Source organism: Ursus arctos, unplaced genomic scaffold (assembly GCF_023065955.2).
Source record: "Ursus arctos isolate Adak ecotype North America unplaced genomic scaffold, UrsArc2.0 scaffold_21, whole genome shotgun sequence".
Lineage (NCBI taxonomy): Eukaryota > Metazoa > Chordata > Mammalia > Carnivora > Ursidae > Ursus > Ursus arctos.
This window is the reverse complement of record NW_026622886.1, coordinates 9,263,479-9,282,080: the sequence shown is the minus strand read 5'-3', so window position 1 is coordinate 9,282,080 and position 18,602 is coordinate 9,263,479. Positions and strand designations below refer to the sequence as shown.

The following is an 18,602-nucleotide window of genomic DNA, read 5'->3' as shown; positions in this document are numbered from 1 at the left end:
AGGTGTTTGCACTAAACAGTTGGAAAAATAGACTTACCATTTAATGAGATGGAAAACTAAGAAGGAACAGCTTTGGTGGGAGCATCAAGAGTTCTGTTTAGGACATGCTAAATTTGAGAGGCCTATGAAAGTCTGGAAGTCAGTAAAGAAATCAAGATAGAAATATAATTTAGGGAGTACTCAGTATATAGAGACCATATAATGCCCTAAAACTGGATGAGATCACCAGTAGATTAAGTGAAACTAGTGAAGAATATTGCCCAAGAGCTCAACCCTTGAATATTCCAATACCCAGAAACAGGAGGAGAAAGAATTGGCAGAAGAGGCTTAATGAAGCAACCAGTTGAGATAGGAGGAGGTCCTGAAGAGGGAGGGGTCTGGGTAGATGAATAGGTGAGTGAGTAAGCAAAAAAAGACAAACCAAGAAGTATCCTAAGCCCTCTGCAGATCAGTCGATAAAATAGGGACGATAGTGCTCTTACTACCTCTTTTGCAAGGTTACTGTGGAGACTGATTAGAGAGAATGTATGTATATCCTCTGTTACAGCAACTAGCACCTAGAAAGTATTCAATAACTAATAGCCATTTTTTATTATAAAATAAAACAAGAAGACCTAAGTACAGATATTTTTTAGTTAGTACTGAAAATGCTGCAGGAATTACAAGAAGGGGAAAATCAATAGGAGTCAGAGTATTAAGGAAGGCCCCATGGAAGAAGGAGAAACTTGACCCTGACTTTAAAATGGATTTTGATAGAGGTAGGCAAAGGCATTCCAGATGCTTTGATGATTAAAAACTCAAATGAATTAGAGTATTTCGTGGTGGTTCAGTGAAGAGATGTTTTTCTTCAAACGAAATTTCATTACAAGCATGAAATCATTTGAGGGTTTTTTTGTTTTGTTTTGTTTTATTTGGAAGCAAACCTATTTAGTTTTTAAAAGCTTTTTCCACTCTTAACAAAACTGAGCTCATAGACATCATAAGACTGCCCAGTTGCATGGTACCACCCTCACTTACTCTAGTACCCCAGCACTGATGATGGTTTTTGCATTTCTGCCATTAGGTTTTACCACCATTGAGGGATGTGACAAATCGACCTGAAGTTGGCTCAACTGTGAGAAATAAGCTGGTGCGCCTCATGACACATGTTGACCTTGGAGTCAAGCAAATTGCTGCTGAATTCCTTTTTGTCCTTTGCAAAGAGAGAGGTAGGTTAAACTCTCTTTGCTCTCTACTTTTCTATTTTTTCAGAGGGAATTTGAGAAATCTTTCTGTTAATAGTGGTCGTCTCATTCCACCCTTTTCTGGGCTTACTCCTATCTTCTATTTGAGTGCCTGAGGAGATATTAAAAATTAATAATTTAAAAACTTTTTCTGTATGCTTCTGAATTCATTGAGATGTGAAACACACTCACATTAAACTTTGCCTTCTGTATCCTTAACCCACACTTCTTAATCTTGATGAGTTAGGACCTGGAGTCATTATGAAAAATCTGCTTAAGTAATTCAGGTGCTACTAATTTTTTTTAAAGATTTTATTTTTATAAGTGTGGGGTTCGAACTCACAACCCTGAGATCAAAGTTGCACGCTCTACCAACTGAGCCAGCCAGGTCCCCCAAGGTGCTACTATTTTGATAACCAGACACAGGCCTGGGTTAGTTCCCCTTTTTAATTCCCCCAGAATTAAAGCTATAGGAGTCTTGGTTTCATCACTAAGTTATTTTATCAATAAATAATTATTCAACGTGAGCTACATAACATACTATGGAAATGAAGAAGATGGAATGTGCAAAAAATGCCTCAGATACACCCCTTACCCTTGAGATAGGATAAGATAGAAATTTTAAAATAATTATACTAATGTAATAAACACCATTCTATATGTATATATAAAGGGATTGTCTTCCAAGGTAACATCTAACAATTTCAAATATTTCTTAAAATTATGTGGGCTATTAGCTCTGCCAAAGGAAGTTCTTCAAACAAGGAACTTTAAGATATCCAGATATTTTTACTTATTTCTTTCCTTAGCTCCTAGTTTTATAAATGTACTGGTATAAAAATCCCATCTAAGCAGATTTTATATTCCACTTTTTTAAAGTTCCTCAGTTTTGTGAGATATAATTTGGAGGTAGAAAACTCACTTCTCTCAAAATCTTAAGTTAGTTTCTTTTTTCTAACCCAGCTTTATTGAGGTATAATTGACAAGTGAAGTTGTATATATTTAAAGTATATTATACAACATGATGATTTGGTACATATATATATTGTGAAGTGATTAACACAGGCTAATTAAGACATCTACCACCTCATATAGTTACTTTTTGCTTTTGTGTGTGTGTGGTAAGAATGCTTAAGGCCTACTCTTAGCAAATTTCAAGTGTAAAATACTATTAACTGTAGTCACTATGCTGTACATTGGATCCTCAGAACTTATTATAACTGAAGGCTTATAGCATTTGATCAGCATTTCCTCATTTCCCCATCCTCAACCACCATTCTACTCTCTGCTTCTAGGAGTTTAATTTTTTTTTTTTTTAAGATTCTGCATATTAGTGAGATCATACAGTATTTGTCTTCCTCTGGCTTATTCACTTAGCATAATGTTCTCCAGGTTCATCCTTGTTGTCACAAATAGCAGGATTTCATTCTCTGTCATGGCTGAAATAAATAAATACACACATACACATAGGCACACATCTCCTTTATCCATTCATCTGTCAGTCGACACTTTGCTTTTTTCCATATCTTGGCTATTGTGAATAATGCTGTGGCAAACATGGGAGTGTAGATATCTCTTGGGGATAATGATTTCATTTGCTTCAGATAGGTACCCAAAAGTGTGATTGCTGGATCATATGGCAGTTGTTTCTAATTTTTTGAGTAGCCTCTGTACTGTTTTCCATAGTAGCTGTGTCAATTTGCATTCCCACCAGTGTTGTGTAAGGGTTCCCTTTTTGCCACGTCCTTGCCAACACTTACCATCTCTTACCTTTTTAGTAAAAGCCATCCTAACAGGTATGAGGTGATCTCTCATTATAGTTTTGATTTGCATTTTTCTAATGATTAGTGATGTTGGACAGCTTTTCACAAAAATACCTGTTGGCCGTTTGAATGTCTTTTTTGGAAAAATGTCTTTACAGGCTTTTTGTCCATTTTTAAATAGAATTATTTGGGGTCTTTGCTATTGAGTTGTATCCATTGGATTCTTAAACTTTATTTCTGACTTTATTTCCACTTTAGTTCCTGTTAAGATGGTATATTAACAACATAATTTGATCAATATAATAATGATGATAATGAACACAACTATTATGTATGGGGTATCATATTCCAAACATTCTATGCGGTAATCTCATTTAATTCTCATAAGGATCCTCCAGTGTCATAGGTGAGTTAACCTGGCACTTTCAGTAATTTATTCAAGGTCACACAGTTACTTGAGGGCTAAAGTCCAAATTTGAGTCCTCTTTCTATTCTTCCACATTTCCTCTTCAACTGTTCTCATATGTGCTCTTTTAAACAATTCAATTCTTTCATAACTTTGAAAAAGATTGATGTAGCATCTTGGAATTAAGTGACTGGTATAGTGCCTTGTATATGGTAATCTGTAAATACTGGCTGAATTGAATCAGTTTTTCCAAGATCAGAAATGAGCTGTTTTTTAAAGTGTAATTATGTATGTATACATAAATCTAAATCACACATTTGTATCTATCAATCAAAAGAGGTTTATCAAAATGTACACTAACATTTTATCCATTGTTACCTCGGAGTAGTAGGATGACTGGTGACTTTTTTAGTTCTGTGTATTTTATAATTTTTCTACAATGAGCATGCATTTCTTGTTTATTTTTTTAAAGAGGAAAACTAAAGTTTATTTCTTCTATAATTACATATCTAAATACATAAATTACATATCTAAATATAATCACCTTACATTTAATGTGTTAGTGTGATAGGAAATATGGTATATGCATTTCTAAATGAATTTGCTCATTGTTTTTCATTTGAAAGGATTAGCTTTTTTCCCTCTTACTCTACTCAAGGTTTTATAGTCCTGACTTTGAACCCAAAGCCAACCCATACTGGCAAAATTGTATCATTTTCATTTGACCTTTAACAAATCTTTATATACTCATCAACTTTTCCTTCCAATTTGATTTTAAGTTTAGTAGATATATTCTTTTGGTATAAAAATTTACCCATTCAACAAAAAAACTTTTGAGCTAGAGCCAGGGAATACAGAGGTATAAAGGTAAACAAGGTCTCTGCTCTCCTACTACTTACTTTCTTATCAAGGGTTACAAACTCACATGCCTACAAGTGCCAGGCTGGTAATAAAAATGGACTGGACATAAGATGATAAATGAAAACTGACACTTAACTCATTGCTGGGAAGGCGGTGGGTTGGGAGTAGGGGGACAAGGGGATGATGTGGGACTGGAGAGAGGACATTGTTGCTACTTAGCTCCAACTGATAGTTACCATGAAGGAACATAAGGCCAATGTTACCAAATCTTGCAGATTTTTCAGGAGAAGCCAGGACTCTGACTTTTTACATAAAATCTCCCAGTTTTTAAATGCTGTCGACTAATTCTAATTTAAAACCATCTGGCCAGAGGTGCCTGGGTGGCGCAGTCGTTAAGTGTCTGCCTTCGGCTCAGGGCGTGATCCCAGAGTCCTGGGATCGAGCCCCACATCAGGCTCCTCCGCTGGGAGCCTGCTTCTTCCTCTCCTGCTCCCCGTGCTTGTGTTCCCTCTCTCCCTGGCTGTCTCTCTATGTCAAATTAATAAATAAAATCTTTAAAAATAAATAAATAAATAAATAGATAAATAAGTTTGTAGTCTACACTCAACTTGTAAGTCATCAGATTTTGGAATTAGGGTTAGGTTTGGAGGCAAACTATATTAAAATGAGATAAATTTCAAATAATTCATCAGTGTTGAACTTTCCTCGTAAGGATGTTCAAAGCTAAGTTTGAAGGTGAAAGTACCATGATCAAGGTTCAAAAGTCACACCACTAAGTGGAAATAGCAAGCAGCAATCAAATTGGGTTAGGAACCCAGAGACTAAATTAAGAATGAAAACTGAAATGGCACGAGATACAAAGGGCAAAATTTCATGGCAGACGTGACACAGAAAGAGTCATCCAAGGGTCTTAAATATCCATCTGTGCCAGGCTAAAACTCTGTCCCCAACGGACAGTGGCCCACAGGTTAACTTGTGCTCGTGCCTACCAACTTCTGTTGAGCCAAATTTAAACTTGTGTTACCTGCTCAGCAAATTGTATACTTTCTCCAGGGGGCCTAAAGAGAGGCCTTACATCGTCTAATAAAAGAAAATAATTTATAATACAAACTTCCCCCTGTTAACACATTGATTCATTCCCATCATGTGCTAGGCACTGTGGCTGGGGCTGAATCACACAGAGAAATAAGGCTGGAACACGCTCAGATATAGCCCCACAACTGCGAGCTCATTTTCATCTCCTTCATTTCAGTCTCCGAGGAAGGAATGTCTGTTTAGCTTGAAGCTAAAGTCTCTTTCCTGCTGATCTTTTCTCTTCATCTTCTTGGAAAGTAGTTACCCTCTATTGTTTTGGTTTTTAACTGTCCCTATGTGTTTTCCTCAACCTATATACATCTCCATGTCACTGTCCTTCACATCTTAGCATCTTGAAAGATTAATCTGGTTTTTCTCTTAGTATCCTTACTACCTTCTCAGGCTTCAACTTGCTGCAAGTTACGCTTTCCACTGCCATTCCCTACCTCCCAAATCCCACTGGAAGTGCTCTTCATAAGCTCACAAGGTAACTGATGTTCGAAAGCAATGGCTATTTGTTGGCCTTTATCTACTATTGACCACTCTCCATCTCTGTGCTGCCAAACACTCCTATATTTTCTCTGACCTTTCTTTTCAGTCTTACTTGACAACTGTCTTTGCCTACGCTTAAGCACCGATGTTCCCTAGAGTTCTCATCTGACCCCTGTTCTCACTTTACATTGCTTCCTGAGTAATCTCATCCCCCCCCCCCCCCTTGGCTTCTGCTTCAGCCTACTTGCTGGAGATTCCCAAATCTGTGTATCTCTTAATAAACTATTTAAATAGTCTTAGTCCTCTGTTTCTGGTCAGGTTTTCTTCAGTCTGTCTTCCACATGGCTAACAGAGGGATTCTTCTAAGATACAGTCTTGTCATTACCACCTTGTAAAACTTTCAGTGACTCCCTGACACCTGGTAAAATCCAAATTAGATACCTTCATGGCCTGCCTCTATATTCTAAATTCAATTTACTATTATCATGTACTTTCTGCTTAGTCATGCTAAATTGTTTATTCTTGCCTGATTATACTGTACCATTTCTTGGCATTATCTCCATGACTTGGCAGATGCTGTTCCCTTTGCCTGGAAGATCAGCTTAAGTTATCTTCTGTGTGAAGACTCGTCTGATCGTGGAGGCAGAGTTAATCATTCTCTCTTCCTTGCACCATTTTTACTTCTGTTTTTAGTGCTTTTGACACTTGCTATGTTCTCTCAGTTAATGTCTGGAATGCCAGTTCAACAAATTGAGTTTCTTTAGGTCAGAGATCATGTCTTCTTCATCTTTGGATCCTTAGTTTTAACAGATTACCTTACAGGTGGTTATAAAAAAGTAAACATTTCTGCTGTCTGAATGCAGTGTAGTGAATATATGGTGTGTGGATCTCTCCATACAAAGTAATAATCAGTACACTATAAGAGAGGAATGTGCCAGGTATTGTGACAGCCTGAAAGAGGGAATGATTTGGGTAGTGTGGACACAGAGAAAGTCTTTGCAGAGAAATGGGAAACAGCCTCGGTATTTATAATAGAGACTAGTTCAAGATGTGAAGAATCCACGATGTGCAGGAATAAGAGATGAGTTTGGAAAAGGCGGCAGAGGCCAGAAAATAAAGAATCCATTAAAAAGGGGGGGGGGCTAACCTTTATGGCAGATCTTAAAGGTTTTGTTCAGGAAGATGATAACACAGTTTTGCTTTATAAAGATCTATGAGGCAGTTGTATGGAACAAGAACGAGAGGGATGTAAGGTTGGAAATAGGGAGACTAGATAGAGGAAACTGCTGGTGTAAAATTTCTAAAGGTTGCATTATCTGGAAGGAAAAGGAACATAAAGCCTGCTCTACATAACAGAGAAAGGGGAATGGTCTCTGGGTAGAGTCTGGCTCTGCCATTCTTCCTCCTTGGTAAACAGCAGAACCTCTTTTTGTGTTCGTGATAGAATGGGGTAAACCCACATTTGTGTGAGCAGTGATATCATTACCACCAGTGCGCATCTAACTGCAGGGAGCTACTGTGGTGGTTTTCCTCTGTTCATAGTGCCCTCAAGCATCTTGATAAAATGGGAAATATTTTTTGCAACTTTCTGACTGAATGCTTGTCTCATTTCTGTAGCAGTTTTTACCTAACTGCATGGTTGATTACTGGGACAAAAAAAATAAATATTTTTATATTGTTTTTGTTTTTAAGGGCCACCCAGAAAACCTTTCCTTGCCTTAGTAACTCACTTTAACATCCAAATTCAGTCCATTTTCCTTTTACTACCTTCCCAGTACTGACTAGGATATTGTACAATGTATTTGAGAATAGCTAAAAAGTAGCTCAAAACACTCACCAAATAATGTCAATCAGAACTTCACAAAGAAAGTGTTTCTCACTGTGAAGATTTCGTAGTCCATTTGTCTCCCTATCCCAACACCTGTTTTTTAAGTATTTTATCCTATTAACAGAAGTTCATTTGATTTTAAAACTATTGCCTATAGCCTTATCTGTTTTGAAGGCAAGGTGTGCTTTGAATAGCCTTTGTAACCCAAACTGTCACAGAGTTGACACTTTTGTTCCCATGAATGACCAGTAAGCATTATTTTCATAAAGGTGCTAGGTGTTTTGGGGCACCTGAGTGACTCAGTCAGTTAAGTGACTGCCTTTGGCTCAGGTCATGATCTCAGAGTCCTGGGATCGAGCCCCAAGGTCAGGCTCCCCGCTCAGCGGGGAGTCTGCTTCTCCCTCTCCCTCTGCCTCTCCCCCTGCTTGTGCTCATGCTCTCTCTCTCTCTCAAATAAATAAATAAAATATTTTTTAAAAAAAGGGCTAGGTGTGTTTTACTATTAACTAGCTTCCAGGAGGATTGTCTGCTTAACAAAGCAGATTATTTAATGTTCTCTTTACTTCTTTTTAACCTATTTTGTCCTTTCATGAACTCTGCATTCTTAAACTACTTTAATGTTTAGCCATTGTAGATGGTTATTTGTTTTTTATGTCTTTTATTGTTATTTTTAAAGTATATTCATATCTCAACTTAGACTTTTACAATTTTAGTGAATTTTTCCCCTGGAACTACTAAACCTCTTTGTTAAAAAATAAGCCACTTAGAATGAGAGCATCAGTGCTGTGTGGGTTCAGATTTATGATCTCCAGCTCACTGACTTTCTGTCTGACCGTGTCATTAAAGTCATGTCTGACCCCCATGAATATTAAGAATATCTGTATGCACTGGATATTCACTTCCCTAATTATCCAATAAGAATTCATTAATTTATCTAAACCATTCCAGTCTTGCAGAGGCACTGAGAGCAAGAGGGAGCGTATTCAGATTTATTCCAAGGGCTTGCAAATTATACCACCACGATCCCTCATTAAATTCTAATATGATTCTATCTAGCATCCACTGGGAATTATTATCAAAGAGACAACAGTTACCAATAGGCTTTAAGGTAGAAAATGGTTGAAAGAGAATAAACTTTTATCTCCTTACATTATTAACCCACATTTCCTTTTGCACAGATGTCACCAGTTTACTATATCCTTTGAAAGTAGGACTTCCTTTTATTTGTCCCCAAAGTACCTATTATTTTCAGTGTCAAGGAAGGTACCCTCTAGTTCAAGTACTTGAAAACTTAATGAACAACTCTGTCCTGGACGATTCATCCTGTCCATATGCCCTTTAATGATTTCATACTCTGATCACATATACCCCCTTTCCTTACCCTCCTGTTTCCCTATCTGCAGCCCCTTTCAGACCCCAAAGTCATTTTAATTGCCTTTCTCTGAATCTTCTCCAGCTTTATTCTGTCATTTTTGAGGTAAGTGCTCGGAATTACAATAGTATTTCAGATGTAGGTTTTACTAAAACTTTACACGTGAATAAGATAGTGTTAGGTTTGTTTCCTATAGTTGTCTTTAGGATTACATTTTATCGAGAGCCTTAAATAAAATTATCTTTAGATTGAATATTTTAGTGTTTACCTTGAAACTGTACCTGAAGAAAAGAAAGTGCTCTTAAATAAGGCTAATGACTGTTTAGCATCTTCCTTAAAGTTTCTTACAAATCACACACACAGAATTCCTACAGTTCAGGGTTCCCCTGCAAAAGTTTTACGTGTCCGCTTATCTTAGAGTTATCACTTTGCACTGATGACAAGGTAATACTGACCTGCACCAAATGGTTCATTGGGCTGTTGCTGTTGTTGTTGACTAAGAGAAGGCTAACATGCTCGGTTTACCTAATATTACCAGGGAAAAAGAAAGAGTATTCACTCTGTGCCAGGTACTTTTCTAAGCGCTTTGCATGTATTAACCTGTGAAGTAGATTATTATTCCAGTTCTCCAGATTAGAAAAAGTGGGGTACAGAGCTGTAAGATAACTTGCCCAAGCCAACCAGCTAGTAAGTGGTAGAGCCATTAATAGAATCCAGCCAGTTAATTCCCGAACCTGCCTTCTCAGTGGGTGTCAAGCGTTTATGTACTGTTGCTGACTTTCTTGAAAAAGTAGTAATTTAGCCATCCTTTTTGCAAACATCCTTAAGTTTTGTGATTTCTGGTACTCTTTCCCTACCATTCCTATAAAGGGTACAAGAAATATTTTAGATAATGACTGTGTTGGTAAAATTCCAATCTGGGTTTCATTAATTCTAGTTTCTAGTCATCATTTCTCTAAAACTGGATAAAAAGCTTTGTGACCAGAAACCTAAAACACCACCCTTACCAACGGCCCTGTGGTCACAGAGGTTCCACTCCTGCCACAAAGTATATTCCAAACAGCTCCGCTTGAATTTCTGATACCTGAAAAAGGCTTCTGGTCCTCAGAGCATGTAGGAGAATTTGTAGGTAGTTCAGTACCACACTTTGAAAACCTCTCGATTTTAAGGTTTACTGCTGTGGTATATCTCTCCAAACTTCCCTGTGCTGGTGAATAGTCGGTAATGACAGTAAGCACCCAAGGATTCCTGTCTAAAAACCTCTTCTGTTTTTGCAGTGGATAGCCTGCTGAAATACACTGGCTATGGGAATGCTGCAGGACTGTTGGCGGCCAGGGGCCTCTTGGCTGGAGGAAGAGGAGATAATTGGTACTCAGAGGACGAGGACACAGACACTGAAGAATACAAAAATGCAAAACCAAAGTATAGTATCAAGTTTATTTTCACCTATGTCTGTGCCTTTGATTTGGTTACTTGCCTTTCACTTCCTTCGTCTCTCATTTTCCTAGGGTTTCTTTTCTTTTGTGGATTTGGAAGCTTCTCATTTAAAAGTGTTTTTAGAGGCAATTTCATAGCTAGTGGCTTAAAGGTGACTTCAAGTGATCGAGGAAGGATAATATTGCAAGAAATATTCTGCTGCATGCTCATTATCCTCTCCTAAGTATTTGGAGAGATGGTATTTATATATATACATAGCGTCATATACTTAAAAAGTATCATTGCCCATTTTTTGCTTTCTTTTCCATAAGGTTGAGATTTTATAAGGTGTAACCAAGACCAAACATTTAAGTTGGTTATTTGATGCTTCGGTCTTTCTCAGAAATCTAAACGTAGGTTCCATGAATTCTGATCTTCCCTCTTGCATAAAAGCCATTATGAGTCAATAAAATGGTACATTACTAGCAAAAGAAGCGTAGCTCCACAGTAAATTTTAATCAAACACTTCGGTAATAATCTTTTAACAGATGTTTTACTGCACTGAGTAGGCAAACCAGAGACTCTATCAAGTCTTCCCTGATCAGTGCTTAGAAATCAAAGACACTAATTCTTCTCTTATCCCAAAACAGACCACCTCTACTTCCTTCTGTTTCCTCCCTATCCTTGTCATTCCCTTCTTAACCCCCCATCCCAGGTAAATTTCTTAGTTCCACTTATTAGAAGTTATTTGAGCTCAATTTTATGCTTTCCATTACCGAATGTTAAAAGGGTATGCCCTTCCCTTTTGGCATTATCGATGATGTTGACATGCTAGGTTTTCTACTGACGGTTTCTAGAATATAATGAGGAACATGTGGTAGTTGATAGGATAGAAAATAATTTTCTTCAAAATTAGGCTTTTTTTTTTTTTTAAAGGATTGTGCCCTGTTAACATGAAAGTACTGGGTTATCAGAAGGTAAAAGCAAAGATCATCCCTTAATTAGACAAGAGTTATATGGCCTGTATTCCTTGGCAAATCAGGCCTGAGTAGGTAGCATTACTTTCAGTATCCAGTTCAGCCTCACCAGGATCTCGTAGAGTATGTCCTAGAAAAAAAAGACTTTTGGGGAAAAAAGCTAGAAGTGACTCTAAGCAGTACATTCTTAAGACTGCCACCGTTTAGATGTTATAAATCGGGCATCTCTATCATGTAACTGAAACTTAGATAGAGGAATCATACTTTAACCTTTCCCCAATTATAGAAGTCGTCATTCTAAATTAGTCTTGCTAGCTCTTGATTTTTGTTCCATAAACTATATTTTCATACCAGTTTGATATTTTCTCTCTCTCCATTTGAGACATTAAAGCATACTTTAATGTATACTTGAGGTATACTTTCATATTTTTAAATGAAAGTAGAAGTTATATTAGGCATTCATTGTGTCCCATGTTATGTGGACAAATCAACTAAGACTTAAAAAAACCTCTTTAATACTCACAGATGGTTGATGTCATTATATCTCAGTGTGTATTGTTGATTTTGTTTGGTAGATGACTTCTGCCAACAGTAATGATCACATATCTTACAAGCACCCGAATGCTACTATAACAGGAAACTGCTTGGAGAAAATGTAACAATGCTGGGTCTCTCCTAATAGGATGGGAAATAGAAATGTGTCAGATTATGAAAGTGATGTTAGATTTCAGGAGAGCACCTTCTGTTTAAATCAAGGACCATGAGGTTTGGTATTGTTATTGTCTTGGCTAGGAAGATCCTCTACTTAGACCTTATTACATCTCTAGTTGGAGTCTTCTTCAGCCCTTGAACCTGGCCTGTACTGTTCATAGGAATGGTGTGTTAGTGTGGTCAGAATCGTCACCATTGTGAAATCTTGTTGTGTTTCTTAACATTGCTCGTGACAAGTATAAATATGTGTTTTTCACGTAGCATTACATCTTTCCCCTTCAGATAGATTTGCATGTTTTTTTTTTCTTACATCTTCCCTCTTTTAGGTGAAACACTAGTGGGATGTTTGTTAATTTAAAATACTTATTCGTGGGGTGCCTGGCTGGCTCAGTTGGTGCAGCATGGGACTCTTGATCTCAGGGTTGTGAGTTCAAGCCCCACATTGGGTGTGGAGCCTACTTAAAAAAAATGAAATACTTATTCAAATGGTCCTTGCAGAAGTGGTGGTAAACAAAGTACTTTGCAAGCAAGAGAACCCTTTGTGCTCGGGGGAGTGATCTACAGCGCTCAAAGAACTTTTTCCCTAAAAATTATGAAAACTTTTTACCAATCTAGTCAAGCTTATAAACTCAGCCTCTGAAAGGATTGCTTTCTCCCCTACCCTCTGATTACCCTTCACCGATCAGTGTTCTCAAGATCACAGTACGCTGTTCTTATGATGCATTTATTTGCAACAGTTGCTAGTATCGGCAGAAGCAGAGAAATTACCCTTTATCCAGTTGGCCCTAGTCCCGTTGTCAGAAATGTAAGTGGATTCTGATTGATGCACCAAGGTAACCTGTAATCCTTTAGTGGAATCTGAAACCAACAATTGTGTGGAGCTGACATTCAGGCTATGGGAGACCGTAATTTCACAACGATCTTTTTTGTGTCAAAGTAAGTGTATTTAATGGACTGGAAATGGCTTTCTGCAATTAGCTGAGATATACTCCTAGAATCAAGTTACATGCCACACAGGTTTTCAGTGTAAGTCTAGCCATGTTTGTTAAGTTTTCAGATAAACTTTGGTCCTGTATCAAAGAGAAAAATTTCTAAATTCTAACTTTTATACCAGTTTCTTTTGTGCCTCTGAGCATGGAGGCCCCTTGCCTCTACAGGTGGTACAGTATAACTGACTAATGTGGCTTTGTACACCATTCCAAACATCAATTGAAAGATGTGTACCTGAGGACATTTGGCTCATTTTAGACCGGTGGCTTTCAGGCTGGGTATATAGCAGTCTAGGGGTCCAAAGAGGTATCTTTAAAGGGCTGCTAAACAGAGGGCAGAAGGAGGGGATGGCTAAGGTGGGCAGAACTCTAGGATACCTCCTTATATTCTTAATACCCTACCCTAGTTCATAATCACATACGGAAGCTTAAAATCATCGTACTAAGCAACTCAGGGGTGTTTCCTTCTTGGCTCTATTTCTCTCGGGAGTAGCTGCGGCAGCAGCTATATAATTTCTCCAGCATGAGACAAGAGACTTTTTTATCTTTGTCAAGATTTTGTTTTGTTGCTTTAAGTCCCATTGTAATTGTTACCATATATTGAAGCTATACCAAAAAGAATTTTAATATTTCTTGAAGTAAATGAACAAGGATATAGTAAATTTCCACTCTATTCTTTTTATTGTTTTGTTGGGGGGCAAGCGTTCTGGGGAGTTTTTCCTGGAAAGACATTTCTAGCCTTATTTGCATAGACCCTCTCCTTTCCCAGACCACCTCCCCCTGTCCTGGCTCTGGGCTCACAAATGCCTTTTCCTGAAAACCCTGATCCCTTTCCTAGAAGTTGCAAATTGTCCACCCATAGGCTTGACTCAGCCCACAGTTAGGTTCTGCTTGGCTTACCTGATGTTGCATTCATTGGTTATTTAGTTTTGTGTTTTTATTTTCTGTTTTACATAGTACTTCCTAATTACTTGCCAACATTTAGAGTTCAGGTATTTCAGATGGAAATTTGGGTTTCTAACTTCTTTTGAGTAAGTTCTAATAACATGAAGCCTGCATTTTCACACGGCAGGCAACTGGCTGATGGAGTTGAGTGGTGGCAGTGGTCCCCAACATACCAGGCATAAGCTCCTCTGGTTTAACAGTGGATCCTTCTCATTCATCTTACCTGCTTAGCCCCTGTAGACATTTGGTAGCCCCTTCTTTAACCAGAATGCTTTGAGTAAAATTTAGCCCCCCCTTTTTAGAGATTGAAGTTATAGTTCAGGGAAATTTTAATAGCTCTTTTGTTAAGTGACCTAGTACTGTTGATGTTGGCCAAATGTAGCAACAATTTGAAAAGCAAAAGTCTTGAATATATTATGTAAAAACAAATATATTTCATATGCCCATAACTTTTTATGTCTTAATCCCTTCATCACCAGGCCCAGGACTGTGGTCAGTTCATATAATGACCTTATATAATACGAAATGCTCGATGATATACTACAAATGAGTTTAAATAATTCTTGTCAACTAATGAATCATCGAGCCTTACATCGGAAACCGGGGATGTACTGTATGGTGACTAACATAATATAATAAAAAATCATTTAAAAAAATAAATAAATAAATAAAATACTAAAAAAATATATAAATAAATAAATAAATAAATAATTCTTGTCACCTAACTGAAAGACATATATAATCATAGAACTGGAGTGCTGGAAAGATGGGGGAGGGGGACAGGATGAGACAAAATCATACTATAAAATTACCCAGTATAGTATCCACCATAGTTAGTGTACCCAAAGCATCTTAAGACTCAGTCTTAGAACAAGATAAAACCCCAAAATTTCAGTGTCAAGATCCTGAAACCTAGAAAGTTAAGTCGTAAACTATACTATTTGAGGTTCTATAAAGGTGGCAAGTGATTATTCAACTAAAATAATCTATTTTATGAAATCTCACATCATTGTTATAGTGACTGTTTTCTCTTCCTCTCTGGGTAGGGAAACCACAGGAGTCTGGTTTGAAGTGGGAAGCAGGAGGGAAGACAATGTCCAAGTCTGCCTCCTGACCCCAAGCACATTGGCATTTTTCCTATAAGAGTGGCACAGTTTGGTGCCCCAGCTGTGTTTTCTGTGATATTGTGTACATTCTTCTGCGTACTGGGGGCAGGGGGTATTGCATGAGTAAAGGATGGTAAATTCTTACTCTGTAAGAATGAATTTCTGCCTACTGCTTTTATGATCAGTGAGCAAACGATTTTGTGACTTTAGTAGCTAATTTCAACGCAAGCCATTAAATCATTTTAGCAGCAGAGGACTTGAGGTCAGCTTGTGGAAAATGGACATCATCTTTATTAAGCCCTTAAAGGAACCAAAAAAAGAATCAAATGTGCCCTGATTCAGGAATTCATATCCTGACTTTACAGTGTGGATACCACAGAGCTTACCAGTGTATCCTCCTGACACATTTTTCCCCTGAGGCAAAAGATGGCTTGTGCTAATGTCATTGTATTCTAAAACAGTCTGTGGATCTGATTTCTTAAATCATCCCTCCATTGAACTTGAGAAGAGGAGCCTTCTCTCAAGAGACAAATCGAACATGTTTTACATAGTTAATACATCTAACCTTCCCTTATACTTTCTTCTAAGGCCTGATTTCCTTTGTCTGTTTGGGAAGTGGTATGTGCCTATAATAAGCACCTTTACTAATTTATTTGTAAGACTCGTTGTTTTTCTGATTTAGCATGTGGCAGAAAAGAAACCAGTGCAAACGTTCTGTTGTTATAAGCCTAAGCAAATAATAGGTGGGTGGTGGAATTACATTTTCAGTGTGGCATTGGATACATGTTAAAAACGCTGTAGTTCTCTGAAGCCTTGTCTGGGTCCCCTTTGTTCTTGACTTTTGGGAACTATGATGACTCCATTTCAGTGTTTTTGTTAATGACCACTAACTAGAGGCCTTTTTCTCTTCTATTATGATCACCTAAAAAAAAAAAAAAAAAGAGATAATAGTAGCTCACAATGAGTGTCTGAAGTTGGCATTCTAGCCCTGTGTGGTTCTTAACCTTATTGTGTATCAGAATCACCAGGAAAATAAAATGCGTAGATTGAGTTGGTCTCAGGTGAGGCCTAAGCCTTTTCTTTCAAGTTTACCAGGTCATTCTAATGCGCAGCCTTAGCTAAGAATGAGTGACAAGGCTATGAGTTTTGAGGCTATTTCCCCAGAGTTCCTAAAAGTGCCTCAGGGGCAAACTTAAGAGGAAGCAAGTAAGTACACAAACAGAAGGGGCTTTAGGCCTCCACTCTGCTTGGCCACCCCACCCCTCTTCTGCTTGAGCAGTTCCACTTTGTCTATTTTATACATGGGCTTTCTGTGTAGATTTCATTTGTTTAAAAAAAGGCAAGGGGAAGTGGGTGGTCGATCCACTGCTTTGAAGGGAAAAAAAAGTTTTTTAATTATGGCTGTAGACGAAGATCTTGAGCAATACCGTTAAAACAGATGTTTTAGATCTGGTTTTTGAGGATGCTGAGCAGAGAGTCCTTCCACAAGAATCTGAATATCATGTACCCTCTGAGGAATGTAGAAAAAGAAAAGGAAATCCTTTAGTATTAGATAGTACCTAGTGACCTAGCTCTTTTACTACTCAAACGAGAAATCCCTGGTCAGTAAAGAAAGTTAAACCAAAAAAAAAAAGAAAGTTACACTGCCCAAGTCAAAGTCTAAAGCAGGGCTTGCAAGCTAGCCTTCACAGGACCTAACTGATCACCAGGTCTTTATTTTGGCCCACAGGATTCTACGTCCCGCCACTTTAGACTGGCACTGTCCTCGAGTTTACCCCCGTCCCCAGCACTCCATTTATAGTTTATAGTTGACCAATTCACTCATTTGCTTATCCTACAGGCTTGGCTACTGAAAGCATTTGTGTTTGTAGACCCTAGAAAGCAATTTATTAGCAATTTGCTGTTTGTTTTTAATGATCAAATGAAATATCCCTGCAAACTGCCCATACTCGGCTGAAACAAAATGCCGTAAGCTCTTGTCTGCTTTTCCAGAAAGACGTTTAAGTTATAGATATTTACCAGCCACTGAAGAATTTTCTTTCATCTCCTTAAAAAAAAAAAAATGTGGCTTTCATCTAAGAGGATAGCTTGTTTGGTATTAGAACTTCATACAAAGTCTATGGGACATACACATTTTAAGTACTTTATTATTTCCAGAAAGTCAGATGTTGTATACCTGTCTCTTGGTAGGCTAGATTTCATTCTTTTTTTTTAAATCTAGGTCAGATCAAATCTAATTAAAATTGTTCTTTTGCTTTATCTTTTATTATTTGAACACTCACTGCCTTCTGTGGTCTCACTAATGGACTAATTTCCTGAGATGATAAATCGGCATGCTTTCATTTTCAGATTTCAGCCTCTCTGCCATCATTTTTCCAGTTTTTTTGACACATTTGTTTTATGCTGTATCACAAAATGGATTTCTCCTACTCTGAAATCATTTGTCCCCTTAAATTAATAAACTATGCATCCAAGGATATTTATCCTAACGGCACCAAATTTCATATTTTTAAAAAAGCAGCCATGCCTTTAAAAAAAAAAAAGGTTGGCAAGTCAGCTGTTTTTTTTTAAAGTAAAACTACCACCCATTTCCCAAAGCAAATTAGTAGAAAAAGTAAATTTTTAAAAATTCCTATAGTAGTTCTATACTACAAAATTGCTATTATTGCCAATTTTTGGCTATTATACTCTTTCTTATTATAACTTACAACTTGGACCAGAAAGTATAGAAAGAGCATAATTTTAAAACATACAGCATAACTTTTTTTTCTTTTTGTAGCATTAATCTTATCACTGGTCATTTAGAGGAACCAATGCCAAACCCCATAGATGAAATGACAGAAGAACAAAAAGAATATGAAGCCATGAAACTTGTCAACATGCTTGATAAACTTTCCAGGTATTGTATTCCCGTCCATTTTCTGCTTGGTTTCTAAAAATGTTCTATTTCTTTGTCTCTCTTACTGAGAGTTCTCATGGAACAGCAACTCTGGAAATCCATGTTAATTGGAACAGGGTGGCCCGGGCAGCAGTAGTTCAGACCTCTCTTGGCTACCATGGTTTTTCTACATGTGCCGCTTCTGGATGTGCATTCTTGAACATGTCAACTCTCAAAGCTAGGACAGTAACTACTAGATCACTGTGATATTTAACCAACTAACCTCCCTGTCTTCAAAAAGATGCTATGAGTTAGGTTCAGTGATTTTGCTGCTGCTTGTATTTTTTTGTTTTAGTCTGTTTTGGTTTTTGTTCCAAATCATTATGCTTTTTTTCCCCCTCATTTTTGATGTGCAAGTTGGCAATTCTGTCTTTTTGGGTTGCTGCTGAAACCAAGAATTCTAAAATGTCATGCACCCAACAGGAAAAAGTGAAAAGGAATAGCTCAAATTAAGGATTTTCTGAAAGCAAGTGCTTGTATTAATTAGGGGTTCTAAAGACA

General features: G+C 37.5%; 1 protein-coding gene across 9 annotated transcripts in view; it reads left to right on the top strand.

Moving 5' to 3' along the window:
• RIC8B (RIC8 guanine nucleotide exchange factor B) overlaps window positions 1–18,602 on the top strand; it is a 102,704-nt gene that overhangs the window by 69,021 nt on the left and 15,081 nt on the right. For 7 of the 9 annotated variants that reach the window (XR_008960818.1, XM_026499746.4, XM_044384467.3 and 4 more), the window contains 3 exons: window positions 1,064–1,208; window positions 10,297–10,441; window positions 17,943–18,062. Coding sequence is in view for 8 of the 9 variants with exons in the window: in XM_026499746.4 (XP_026355531.1) it covers window positions 1,064–1,208; window positions 10,297–10,441; window positions 17,943–18,062 (410 nt within the window). In the remaining variant the exon portion in view is untranslated. The remainder of the gene's footprint in view (window positions 1–1,063; window positions 1,209–10,296; window positions 10,442–17,942; window positions 18,063–18,602) is intronic. The other 2 variants (XM_026499748.4, XM_048217805.2) reach the window with 1 other exon arrangement.